Raw genomic sequence first — 14566 nt, 5'->3', positions numbered from 1 at the left:
AACTAAGAAGGGAGCTCAAACAGTTAAAACCGCAATTCGTGGATTTTCATCATGGCAACCGTTGAGGTAAGGATCGGTCCAAAGTGAGAAATCGTGGCACCCACGTTGCGGTCAGCTTTCTCATTCCTAAATTTTCAAGCATTATGTGACACATATTTTTTGGATGTGCTCATAGCCTCCGCTATCTCTGTCACCTTAATTTGACTGTTGTGTAGCACAAGTTGGTGAATTTCTGCGTTCTTGTCGTCAGTGATTGCAATTTTTGGCTGTTACGATCGCTAATTGTCATCCAAACTGGTGCGGTCACGTTTAAATTCAGCTGCCCAAAATTTCACTGAGATAAATGATAGTGCAGAGTCCGTGTACGCAGCGTCCAACTCGTGTCTAACTTGCGTAGCAGTATTGCCTTTCAAAAAACACACACAGCTCGATACTCGATTTTGTCCACTTTCATAAACTCACTCGCATCGACTCACTAAAACGACTGTCAAACAACTGCGCGTCGAAAATAGCGGTAGACTAATTTTAGTGAGTGGCTTGCTACACATGCACAAACAAATTCCGCAACTGTTGTTGACATGCGCTGCTATCCTCGTATTGAGGTTGGAAACTTTTCCGACTACCCTCGTATTTTAATGTCGGGTCTATCGCAAACGTTAATAGAACTAAAACAATAAGTAGTAGACGGTAACTATCGTCAGTACTGCACCAAAAATGTTTCATTCTAGTCCTGGCATCATCAGTTTGCATTAATTTTATTTTCGCTGGATTATAAATTAGGGAAATTTTGCAATATATGAGCACTAGGTTATTGTTACTGCTCACTGCAAGAGGCGTGGTGACGGGTCGGGGGGGGGGGGGGGGGGGGGGGAGCGGGAGGCAGTCTATGGAGTTTATTGTTGTAACAAAATTCTCCAAAACTTCTAGCTGTGATTATCTGAGAGCCGACTAAATTACAAATTTAGCATTGCTGAGTGTAGCGGGAAATTCTATTGTATTTTAAGCTGTATTTTAGTTTCCCCAAATTGAAGAATAACAAGTTGACATTTTTTTCTTCAGTATTTTTGTTGATATCTGTTAAATTTCGGCAATCGTTGTGGTTTTTTTCACTTAAAATTTTTATTTTTGAGCGGAACTCAATATTTTTGTATGAGGATAAAATATTCTTGTGAATGAGTGGTTGAATATCCAGGATTTAATCATAACGAAGTTCTGTTTTCAGATGGTCGAATGAAAATGGTGGTATTTCTATTCATATTACTGTAATAGTATGGAAATATCTACGTTCACCATAAAATACTTTTTGTGTGAGCCCTGTGAAACTTTGTTCTTGGGGCTCTACAAGTCTCAAAATTCATCGAATTAGTACATAAAAATAGCAATTTTAGACTTTTGCCTCATCTTGGATAAAATTGTGTGAACGCCCTTGTTTTATGTCTAATTATGACTTTCCTTTGCATTGTATTTCGTGTTTCTGTGAATGTCTGCCCATTTCAGCCAGAGGTCTATAATTAAGCTGTATGCCATGTGCTACTTAGATATGCCAAGATAATACATCTGTTGAAAAAGAAAGTGTATACTGGGGGAAGAACCGTTAGCGTGTGCGTACCATGACTTACTGCAGCGGACCTGTTCGTAACCTTGTGAGATAAATTTCTTATGCGTTTTTGTTCGTCTCTGGACCTCTTTTATTTTGACGATCTGTATGTGTCAGCCTATAGGATATTTTAGCTAATTACGAGTAGATTTTGTCATATAGCAAAAGTGCTTTTCGGATAGAAGTAGCATCGGAGCATACGTATGTCGCAGATCGCAGGCTCCAATAATTATGGAACCGGGCGAGACGTCACAGCGGGTAGCATACTTAGCTCGTATTCGGAATGGTTGTTGTTCAAGTCACCGTTCAGCTATCCGGTTGTAAGCTTTTCCGTGTTTTCTTCAACCGCTTAGGGTAAACTTCGGGATGGTACCTTTGAAAGGGCACTAGCGATTTCCTTCATTATACTTCACTAAACCGAGCTTGTCATGCGTCTCTCATGACCCCTTCGCCCAAGACAGATTGACTTCTAATCTTCCTTCCTCCCTGATGAATTGTGGATCAGTGACAGTGAAGTGGGTAGAAAGTCACATAAAAATGAAATGTAATGTAAAGGTAAGATACGATTAGACGTGGGCATAATACAACTTGCGTCAATAGCCTAGTGTTCACATTTTTCAAATACACAAATTTTCAGCTATTCGTCTCTTGACAGACAGTGAATAAACTCACTCTCAGAATGCTGCAACTCTTGTTTTACTAGGAGACAGGCCCTGTTAATCATATGCAGAGTTTTGTTTGTCGTAAGTTGGTGATGACGCTTAGTACAGTGCGACTGTTACGGGCGTGTTGCAGCGAGGAGGTGCGCGAGCAGGGCTTCACGGTGGTGATAGACATGCGCGGCGCCACCTGGAGCACGGTGAAGCCCATCCTCAAGGTGCTGCAGGAGCACTTCCCCGGCTCCGTGCACCTCGCCTGCATCATCAAGCCCGACAACTTCTGGCAGAAGCAGCGCACGTCCCTCGCCAGCCACAAGTACAAGTTCGAGGTGAGTACAGCTTCAGCCCGGCCATTTGACACACGCAGGAGTTACGGATTAGCAGTGTAGCACGCTCCGAGCGCTGTCGAGGCAGCCTGTCGCCGGGATACTTGTGTAAAACAGCGGCGAAGGCGGTCTTGAGGAGACCTGACAGCTTCGAAAGTTCCTAATATCAAAGACAAGTGCATGGGCTTCGAATTCGAGTACTTTATAGTTAACTGGTTTCTTGTGTGCGGCTTCTCCCTCGAACGCGTATCAAATCAGGGTGTTAAAACAAAGTGTCCAATATTTTAAGAGGTAGTAGTACTCACAAAAAAGAAAGAAAATCCAGTAACCATGGGCTCTACAATGCATACCTTAAGAGCGATGGGCACTTGTTCATCTTCGATACTATAAGAGAGATCTCTTCTACTGCAGGCTCTTTGCTTTCCATGTTTTCAGAGAACGTAGTGTGAACCAAACACAAGTAAAACATGTCAAGTAAACATGTGCTCTGAAATGCATACCTTGAGAGCTACGAATAACTGTTCAATAGAATAGATGTGTTTCACAGTATCAAATGGTTCAAATGGCTCTGAGCACTAAGCGACTTAACTTCTGAAGTCGTCAGTCGCCTAGAACTTACAACTAATCAAACCTAACTAACCTAAGGAATCACACACATCCATGCCCAAGGCAGGATTCGTACCTGCGACCGTAGTGGTCGCTCGGCTCCAGACTGCAGCGCCTAGAACCGCACGGCCACTCTGGCCGGCTTCACAGTATCGAAGAGGAATTCAGCAGAATTGTTCCATAGAATAAATGTGTTTCACAGTATCGAAGAGGAACAAGTGTTTATAGCTCTTAAGGTATACATTTTAGAGCCCATGTTTACTGGACATTTTTTACTTGTTTTGGGTCACACTACCTCCACCCAAAAGATGAAAAGCGAAGAGCTTCCAGTAGAAAAGATCTCTTTCATAGTATCGAAGATGAACAAGTGCCCATAGCTCTTACGGTACGCACTTTAGCGCCCTTGTTTACTGGAATTTCTTTTTTGTTTCGGTTAGTACTACCATCTCTGAAAATATTGGACACTTTTTTAAACACTCTAATTATAATCATCCGTATCTCTAGCAAATTTCCCCTGCAGTTTCAACTGAATTCTTAAGACACATGTAATTCTCCGGTAGGTCCTAAATGATTGTCGTTTCCAGGAAAACAACTGTTGCTGGGAACTGTCTTAATCTCTACTGTTTTACACCATGTATCTGTGGTATTGAACTGTGTGGCATAATCTTTGTTCCCGGAACACAATGGCAAAATTATTGGCTCGCTGCTGCCGTCATTCTCACGAAGTGGCTAATGCGTGATGCTGTGAATAACAAAAATAAGAGAGATTGCGGTTAATACATTTAAAGTATCTCAAGTCAACCAACAGGTCGGTTTCGGAACTTTCTGCATGTCTCTCCTTCTCATCGTCACTTCCACCGCTGGCGGTAGATGGGGGGGTATCTTACTCCCCGCAATATTTTTACGCACATGATGAGTCGTGCATATACCAAATTTCCTTTAAATTGCCTACAGGCATTCCTGAGGTACGCTTTTATGTCACGTCTTTCGACCCTGAAGCCACAACCGTAATGGAGCTAGGAGTCTACTTACTGCCACAGCACGTTTTTCCAGACTGCAAGCGATAATTGTGTAAATTTTGGTAGAAATTCCTAACGGAGTTACAGAGATATGCTGCTGTGTCACCGTCTTTCCACTCTCGCACATCAAACCCCAATTGTACGATGAAATGTCATCATGACTATTACCAGTAAGTCTAGCGACTCCGAAAATTATGAATTTTATACTGATTTCGGTCTTATCGAATATTTTTCCGTACCACGTCTTCACATTCACAGCTCTACCCGCAGGTATGGTTGGGGTATATTACCATTTACCTTCGCAATATTTTTATACAACGAACTATACAAATAATGAGTCTTGTATATTCGGAATATGACTGAAATTGCTGCAGACGTCTCTGTAGTAAGCTTTTATTTCATCCCCCTTTTCACCTCCACTCTTGTTCTCTTATCCCCAGAGAAACAACTCACCGAAGTTTCATCGTAGTCGGATGAAATGGGAAAGAAGACGAAGAGACAAATACTCCTTTTATGTAATAGACTGGTAATTTAGTGTTGATGGGTACAAGGAATTCGGTGGAATCAGTCCACTAATACAGTTACTGCGATATAGTCGTTTCTCGTGAGAAATCATCATTTGTGCCAGACCAGAATTTGAACTTGGAGCTCCTACTTTCCGTCTGCAATCGCTTTATCCGGTTAGGCTTCAGGTATAATTAGTAAGGTTTGAGTGTGTCTGATTTTTCGCTGCTCTTCAGCCCCATTGCTGGAGCGTGCCGTGCCGCTCAGCACCGCTGCGGTGGCGAGGCGGCTGACGAACAGCGCTTGTGTGGCGTCACGGAACTCGTGGACTTAGCTGCATATCGCTGGCGAATTCAACGTGTTTAGGTCACGCGCAGAAAGCAAAGACTGATACAGTACAATGCGAAACTATGACGGGAAGGAATCAGCTTACTTTTTTTACCAGGTAAAGTGGCACAGCGTTGTGACAATCCCAGTGTTGAGTTTACTTTTATAAAGATATCTAAAATGTGCGAAGGGCGGATGAAAAACTGCTGGTGTTAGTACATACAACTAATGAAATATTTAATATTTGGGTAACTTTTGGAAGTGACCTGTTGAAGCGTTCTTTTCGTCAGTCCTGGGGGCTTGAATGGCGTGTGGAGAAGTCGCGGTCACGACCAGAATCTCCGCGATCTCTGCGCTCTTCGTGACGTGCGGCGCTAGAGACTAATTACGCCAAGTAATGCTCCGCTGGTTTGGTCAGAAACGTTTGTCGGCGGACCAGTATTGCTTTCTGCACTACTACGCTTATATCAGCAGTCTAATTCCTGTAGTTATGTATCTACTCTCGGGAAGATCTCATGATCCGACCGCTTCAAGTTCATACATCGCCTCCTGCTGGCTCCTAGCAGCTACTGCAGGCGGTCTCCAAAAAAGACAGAACAAGAATACCATGAAAATTCACTAGGTCACACAGAAACGTCGAGAGAAACTATTACCGTTTTTGTGTGACTTTTGACATATAGACACAACCTGCAGCTACCTGCTGGATCCGCAGTCTGATGTAAGAACATTGCCTACCGTACACGCCGGCTCTTACAAAATCGTAATGCTTGCCTAGGCAACTGAAAATGACTCACTTAAAATTCTGTGCTCATTTAAGGGAACACACTTGCGAACATGTTTGAGCTCTCCGTACGGAAAACATGCGCCGACGGCCTTGCCACAGTGTTAACACCGGTTTCCGTCGGACTTGGGTAACGCTTGGGTGGGTCACTGTCCGGATCTGCCGAGAACTGTTGGCAATCGAGGTATCCTCAGCCCTTGTGAGGCCAATTGAGCAGCTACTTGATGGAGAGGTAGCGGCCGGGAGAGCGGTGTGCTGACCACATGCCCTTCCACATCCTCATCCCTTTTTTTTTTTTTTTTTTTTTTTTTACAGGAAATGTAACTGTATGGATCCTGAAGGATTACAGGATAACAGTCCCTCAAAATCAGAAACGTTAAATAATTTTAAATAATCAATTCTGCCCCAGAGGGCACCAGGCTCGCCCCCCCCCCCCTCCCCACCCGAGGGTTGCTAGCCGACTTCGATTTCGAGATCTCCAAAACGGCTCCACGAAATTATTCAACATTCAGCCTCTGAAGCAATCAGCCTCTCAGCCTCGGCAAAAAAATTCAGGCATTTCTATTGCCCACTCCGTACTCTTGCTAGTAGCATTTACTGTAAGGTGGTGCCCCCTGCCAGGACCTTTGGAAGTTTATTTCCATCAGGTGCCGCAAAGCACTGGCTTTCGTATAAAGTTAATTGCGTTTGAAATCGACCTAGTCGGCCATGACTACAACCCCTTTAGGAGATTTAGGGAAACACTAGCCAGTTAGCTATATAAAAGACCGGTGACCCGGATGCAGAAAAACAGCATTAGTGTCCACAACAGTGAGTAGGACGATGACAGTAAATGTGAGATTGTCTGATCAAAAGCATCCGTACACCTATTGATGCACTTTTTGGCATGGGGTGTGTCCATCTTCCACTTTTATGAGAACTTCAGCTCCAATGCGGACACTTTGAGTGAGGTGTTTGAATACCTGTGGAGCCCATTCTTCCCCAAGAGCCGAAGCTAGAGAAAGTAGCGACGTTGGATGCTGGCATTCGGAGCGAAGTCGTCGTTCTAACTGATCCCAAAGGTGTTCCATTGAGTTTGGGACAGAATTGTAGGCAGGCTGTTCCATTTCAAAAATGTTATTGTCCACAACGCGTTGCCTAACGTATGTTGCTTTATGACTGGGTGCAGTATCATCCTGGTAAAATCATTGTCGTCAAACTGTTCCTGTAGTGTACCTAGTTCAAACGTCCAAAAAATGTTCAATTGTGTGTGAAATCTTGTGGGACTTAACTGCTAAGGTCATCAGTCCCTACGCTTACACACTACTTACATGCCCGAGGGAGGACTCGAACCTCCGCCGGGACCAGCCTCACAGTGCATGACTGCAGCGCCGTAGACCGCCCGGCTAATCCCGCGAGGCACTGTACCTAGTACAGAGTGCCGTAGAATGTTTTCAAATCCATCCCAATTTAGTATTTTCTCAAGCACAATAAGGGGACCACACCCTAACGACCGAAAACACATCCATACATTAGCACTATCTCTTCCGCACTTCACAGTTAGCGTTACAGACGATGGCAGGTAACGTTCTCCAGGTATTCGACAAGCCCAAACCGATCCATCTGATTGCCACAGCGTATAGCATGATTCATCACTGCAAATCGTTCGTTTCCAGTCATCTGCCGTCCAATCACTTCGCTCTTTACACTACTTGAAGACACGCTTAGCACTGACTACAGAAATGTGTGGTTTATGGCGAGTTTCTCGACCATTGTACCCCATTCTTTTTAACTGCCCACGGACAGATCTTGTGGTAGCACTATGGGACTCTGATTTCATGCGCCTTTTTTTTCCGCGGTTCTACGTCACAATCACATCACCCGCAGTCGACTTGGGCAGCTTTAGAAGGGTTGATATATCCCCGATGCATTTGTTACTCAGGTGACATTCAGTGATTAGTCCACGTTCGAAGTCACTAAATTCTCGCAATAGACACTCTCTGATGTTACTGCGTCTGTACTCATAACACAATGCTCCCCGCCTCCTTTTATGTTCGAGGGGGGAGTTTATGAACACACGTTATCCAGACTGTTTCCCTGATGGGGCCAACCGTGCAGGATATTTCGCAGTTGTGTAGGGAGCTGTGGCTGCAGTGCTGCTTAGTGTAGTGGTCCAACACTACCGAACTGCCACAGACAGACACACACGAAACGACAGGGTGATGATACGCGTGCGCATTTAACTTGACGCGCTCAGGTTTTGTCGGGAAGCGAGAGCGAGGCTGGTGGGCTGACAGCCTCAACGAGTGATGATATTTACGGCGGCCGTCTTCGCTCGTTGTGATGTCCGCCCCCAGATAAAGACGGCAACCGTTTCCCGCCAGAGCACGCATCCCAGACAGTCCGACGGCTGTCTGCTGGCCGCCCTACGTACAACGACGACTGCTGTTCCCCACCATCAGATAGCGTGGTCATAACTCCCGTCTCAGTCCCATCTGCGTACACCGACTAACCGCTCGCACTTGCTGCTCCTGATCTAGCGTACTCGGGTTGCATAACGGTTAGTGGCTGCGCTTATCAAATGCGTGCCGTGCCTGCTGCATAAAGTTGCTCCTTCATACTGCCTGTCTTAAACTAGAGTACTCAGTTTTCACATAAACTTTTTACCCAGTTCTGATTGAAAATCTAGTTCTACAACCATTGGAGACGATTAATTTCGTAAGTCGTACTTGGGACGGTATTGTCAATAGAGTATCGGGACAGAAGGATGATAGCTGGTGGTAAAGTTGTACTAATTATCTCGGAAAAGCTTAGTTGCATAATTAATTTTTTTTATTGGCAGGTACATGTCGTTTGTCTTTGAACACATTGAAATTCTAGCGTCACAGCACTGCTGCACGCGCTTGATAAAGTAGAGATGGGTTCCACATTTTGTTTTGGGTTCTGTAGTGGCATGTTAAGATACTGTGGCGCTGGAATTTCAGTGTGTGTGTGCACTAAAGCATATGATGAAGAGTGTGGTCTTCACCACAGTCACATTGGATATCGTCTAGATCAATGTAGTCTTATCTTGCCAAATTAACCTTTTAACTGTCTATTCAAAGACTTCCAAGACGTTGATTTTCATCATAGCCAGGAGGTATCGTTTCTGAAACTCTCTTACAGATAGGGGGAAGGTAGGTAATAGCCCTCTACAGTTGCAACCTAGCTTTTCAAGCAGTGGCTCATTGTGCCGTCGATGTTATAAGGAAACTCCTCCTTGCCTTCAGTCGTTGAGGGTGCTGTTCGTGCCCATACAAAGAATAGGTCGTCTCCTGCTCCACTGTCTTTCTTTCCTCATTCGCAGCTATTTCTCTTCGACAGGAGGTGGTGCTATCCCTGCGAGGTGGTAAAGCGTTTCAGCTAGAGTGGATTTCAAGCAACCTGTCACGATTCTGCAGGTGTCATTGAGAGCTATGTTGAACTATGCCAAACGGAGAATGCTTACCCTTCTGCAGAATAACGTAGTGCCGTTGCAGACGTTCGTGTAATTTCGGGTTGACTACCTCACTCTTACCCGGCCTATTCGCTGTAGAATATCGTTGATAGTGGAAACTTTTGACCTGCAGTTCATGCAATGCTTCTTGAAAGTAAGAGATGAAGCTGATATCACATATAGATGTTATTCCAAATGAAAATTACAACTTTAAGACCACTGGTAGGAGGTTAGTGAAAAGTAAAATTTCAGCTTTGCAGAATGACCATAAACGGACAACAGTAATCCGGTGGTATCATAAATAGAGTAGAGTATGCTCAAAACCACTTGGTCCGTGCCAGCCCAGACGGCGAGGCAGGGGAGGGTAGAGCTGTGGTGTTGGGGTTTCCTTTGTGAACGGCCCCCGCACGGAAGGGGAGGTGCAGTTTGATAGCTGAAGCGTACACACAAACGCGTGTTTCGCGTAACTTGTAGCTTACAGCTATCGAGTCTGCTAACGATCCTATCAGCAGGTTACGCCAGTACGACAGATAATCCGACAAATACGGACTTCAAATTTAGTAGTTTCTCATTAGCCATCGAAAAAGTAGTAGTCGCAAAAATGTAGGATATACCAAAGCAAAACGAGTCTCATACGTGCTTCCGAAATCAAATCGTTTAAAAGAAAAAGGAGTAAAAAATGTATAGCAGCCGACAGCGTCGCTTACTACGATTTTGACAATGTAGAGCCAAAGGATGTGTGTCATGTGCAAATTATATGTTCATCTCCTGACAACCTGGTCTTCAGCATTGCCTGTTGTCGTCTTCAGTCCAGAGACTGAGTTGATGCCGCTCTCCATGCTACTGTATCTTGTGCATGACGCTTCACATCCGAATAATTAGTGCAACCAACATGATCCTGAGCCAGCTTACAGTACTCATTTCTTGGTCTCCCTCTGCAGTTTTTACCCTTCACACTTCTCTTCGGTGTAAATTGGTGATTCGTTGATGTCTCAGAAAGTATCCTATCAACCGATCTTTCTTCTAGTGAAGCTGTGCCACACATCTCTTTTTCTCCCCAGTCCTATTCAGTACCTCATTAGTTCGTGATATACCTATTTCATGTTCAGCATTCTTCTGTAGCACCACGTTTCAAAAGCTTCTATTTTATCCTCTTCTCGTCTGAACTGTTTATCGTCCAAGTTTCATTTTCATACAAGGCTGCACTTCAGACATACATCATCACGAAATACTTCTTAACACTTAGATTTCAATCGATGTTAACAAATATCTCTTCCTTAGAAACGCTTTGCCTAGTTATGTTTAAATAGTTCTAAGTTCTAGGGGACTGATGACCTCAGATGTTAAGTTCCACAGTGCTCAGAGCCATTTGAACAATAAAATTAAAATATTGCTGAACGTCTTGGAATTCATGGGAACAATATCTTTCCTATGTCAATGTCGATAACAGGTTCATTGCAGCGGCCTCAGAGTAGTATGCCGAAGGGTGTCGAAATCGGCCTGCAGCAGGGTCTGGTGTCTTCTTGTAAATCATAACTACACGTGTAGTCCCTTTTATTTGGAAAAGATTAAGTTATGCACCAACCTATTCACGCGCAAACAGAAAGCTGACACTGTCATAGGGGATGCCAGAACATGTGAAGCTCTAGCGGTGTGCACGAGTTGATTAACTGCCGGTAAACACGTACCGGCGTGGTGTGGCGGGCTTGCATCAATAGTCGGTTATGTTCAGTGACGGGAGGGGGCTCTTAAAGGAAGCGTGCCGCGTTCTCAGTCGCTCCGGAAGCTGTCGTTGTTTATGGAGGGCGGCGCCTTGTGTTAAACCGACACCGCATATGCTTCTAGGCGCCGCACTGGAGTATTTCCGTCCACAGGGACATCGCCGGCAGCGACAGGCGCGCAGTCTGCCCTGCCCAGCCACTAACAGTCTCAGCCCACAGGCGGCGATCGGAATTGAAGCCAATGATCGGTTCCCACGAGGAGCTCTTCAGTTGCCTTACAGAACAAATTCACTCTTCCCTGTGTTAAAGTATTTAAATAAGGGACATAGCTGAATGTGCAAAATCCATATGTGCATCTGTGTGGCGGATGGTACACATTGTAGCAGTATCATTGCCGCCCCCCCCCCCCCCCCCCCATTCCCAAATCCATTCCTATTCCATTCGCGTATGTTACCCTGGAAGAAAGACAGTCGCTGCCACTCGTTATGATCCACAAAATATTCTAGCTATAGTGTAGCGGTATTACAACGTGCACTGATGAAGTAGGGCCGGCCGGAGTGGCCGAGCGGTTCTAGGCGCTACAGTCTGGAACCGCGCTACCGCTACGGTCGCAGGTTCGAATCCTGCTTCGGGCATGGATGTGTGTGATGTCCTTAGGTTAGTTAGGTTTAAGTAGTTCTAAGATCTAGGGGACTTATGACCTCAGCAGTTGAGTCCCATAGTGCTCAGAGCCATTTGACCATTTGACGAGGTAAAGCATTACGACCACCAGGTTGATAGCCTGTCGGTCCACGTATAGGTCTCAATACAGCAGCAAGTCTGCTTGACATGGAGTCCACAAATGCTTTTTTTTAAAAAAAAAAAACTTTAATCAACCAATACAATACAATGATAATCATACAAAATAAACCATCATCTAAACTAATTAGTGGGTCTTTAAAGATTACAATGACAAGTGCAGCTTCTACTTTAGCTGGTGGCTGACACTATTGCTATGGACAAGGCTTATGCACATTTATTAATCTACTATACAAATGCTAGTCTACTCTGGAGCATTACAAGTGTGCCAGCGAAACTACAAATCTACTAATCTTGGCCTGCCCAGTGAGCGTGCCCCTGGCACTGGGCTGGCTCAAATTACTTCGCGTCGCTGCAGTCCCTAATCGTTTTTATATTGATAGTTTATTTCTGCATTGTAATTATTACTTCTAATAACCAATATCTAAATGGAAGTGCTGTAACGGGTAGGTATATTTCCTGATCCTGAAGCGTTACGGATCTCGGACGTAACGGCGACCGACCATTCCGCGCCCGGCGTTATTGGGCAGGTCCGCCTCAAGTCTTAGCAGTTTTTATTCATTGACCATTATGGTTCCTAATGAATTCCCTCATGTTCTTATGTGATACCTCGTTTGCCAGCGTATTGAGGACATGATAGGTATCAGCACGTCGTAATATGGAATATGTGTCACGATTCGGTAGATGATGTCTAATTTCAGTCGCTACATCGTCGTATATTGGACATTCATAAATGATGTGGCCGGGTGTTCCGCCAGAGTCACACACTGGTGTAGCCCGTTTCCCAAATCGACATAAGTATGTCGGATATGGTCCATGCCCTGTAAGGAAGTGCACCAGACCCCTACCTTACTCGAAGTAACCCATGTGTAGTCTCTCCTTAATATTAGGCAGCAGTTGAAATACCCTTTTCCTCGCCCTCCTATGACTCCTGCCATAGCTTCTCCCCCCTTCTTCTGACGATGTGACCGAGCGGTTCTAGGCACTTCAGTCTGGAACCGCGCGACCGTTACGGTCGCAGGTTCGAATCCTGCTTCAGGCAGGGATGTGTGTGATGTCCTTCGGTTAGTTAGGGACTGATGACCTCAGATGTTAAGTCCCATAGTGCTCAGAGCTATTTTTTCGGTGCGCCAACAGAAGCTCTGAAACTATGCTTACATAAATGGCTGCTGCCTCGTCAAATCCGCGCCAGAATTGCTCTATTTTTTCAGACGATTGGCTATAGGGAGCTCCACTTATTTTAATTTCTGACCAAGCACTGTATGTCTCATACATGTGGACGAAATTGGTGAGGACGAATAGGCGCGCGGACCTTGTAAGTTAGCTCCAGCTAGTGCCGGGTATACGGTTCGCTTTGCCGAGTGATGCGTGATAAGCACTCCGAACCCAAGCAACAAGAATTTCAAACAGTGCATTTTATTTTGAGTTCCAAACAAACTGGCGTATTCACAAAAAATCTGTTGAATGTGTCTGGCACTGAGAGACTCCGCTAGTGACGAAAGGGCGTGTGTGGGCGCTGTCCAGCCGGACGTGCGAAAGCGAGTAGGCGGCAGAGCGCGCGCTGTTTGCTCCCCTCCTGCAGCGGTCGAGCGGGGTTTACCCCGGCCTGCGGTCGGCCGCCAGCCAAAACAGCTGACCCAGCAAACATAGGGCGGCGCGTGTCGCGTCGTGTCGTGTCTCCCTGCGGCGCTGCGTCCGCAGCCTCGGCTGCGCGGAAGCCCTCGGTGGCCCAAACCCACTCGCAGAATGCTGACCGCTATCTCGCGGGGAACTTACTTGCCTCAGTTCTGCTACACAAAACTTCTCCGTGGCCGGTGTGTCGAAGTCCCGATGATACAGTGGCCACCTACTGGAAGCAAGTAAGCGTTTTCGGATGTAGGGAACAAAAGAAAATCTCAGCTCGGATCCAAGTCCAGCATGGGGAGAAGGGGTGAGAAAATACCATGATTGTCATGCAAATCGGAAGTTACGAAGATGACGTCGTCGGCAAATGACAGAATGACGAGACTCCGCAGAATGACCAACACAGCGTTCCTTTTATCAGCGTAGTACTGAACGGCGGAGTAAAGTTATGCGATACTTTCCGTAATACAAAAAGCCGAAATATAGTATCAGAACTGAGCAACCAGTAGTGTTACAGCTCATTATTCAAAAAATGTTCAAATGTGTGTGAAATCTTATGGAACTTAACTGCTAAGGTCATCAGTACCTAAGCTTACACGCTAACGTAAATTATCCTAAGGATAAACACACACACACACACACACACACACACACACACACACACACACACACACACACACACATGCCCGAGGGAGGACTCGAACCTCCGCCGGGAGCAGCCGCACAGTCTGTGACGGCTAATCCCACGCGGCAGCTCGTTATTGATCATAGAATTCATAGCGGATTTTCTTGCCGTAATAACTCTGAGAAGTTGAACTATAGGTAAGATATCGTACAAACCTCGACTAAGGTCATCAGCCCCCAGAACGTAGAACTACTTAAAGCTAACTAACCTAAGGACATCACACACATCCATGCCCGAGGCAGGATTCGAACCTGCGACCGTAGCAGCAGCGCGGTTCCGGACTGAAGCACCTGGAATCGCTCGGCCACCGCGGCCGCCAAAACATCGACATTTATTTTCCAGAGAAAATATGTGCTTAAAAACACACTAAACAATAGTGACGAAGCTATAGATACAGCCTCTTTACATTTTCCGCTGTGTTTTTTGTTTTGTTTTTAAGTTTCAAATAATGTCAATAACAGCTGAA

General features: G+C 45.4%; 1 protein-coding gene across 10 annotated transcripts in view; it reads left to right on the top strand.

Moving 5' to 3' along the window:
- The window catches only part of LOC126267309 (kalirin), a 2010890-nt gene that overhangs the window by 761876 nt on the left and 1234448 nt on the right, over positions 1-14566 (top strand). For all 10 annotated transcript variants that reach the window (XM_049972405.1, XM_049972404.1, XM_049972401.1 and 7 more), the window contains one exon: positions 2393-2585. In XM_049972405.1, coding sequence (XP_049828362.1) covers positions 2393-2585 — 193 coding nt within the window. The remainder of the gene's footprint in view (positions 1-2392; positions 2586-14566) is intronic.

The sequence above is a fragment of the Schistocerca gregaria genome, chromosome 4, assembly GCF_023897955.1.
Source record: "Schistocerca gregaria isolate iqSchGreg1 chromosome 4, iqSchGreg1.2, whole genome shotgun sequence".
Taxonomy (NCBI): Eukaryota; Metazoa; Arthropoda; class Insecta; order Orthoptera; family Acrididae; genus Schistocerca; species Schistocerca gregaria.
The sequence above is the reverse complement of the archived record's forward strand: the minus strand, read 5'-3'. Positions and strand labels throughout refer to the sequence as shown.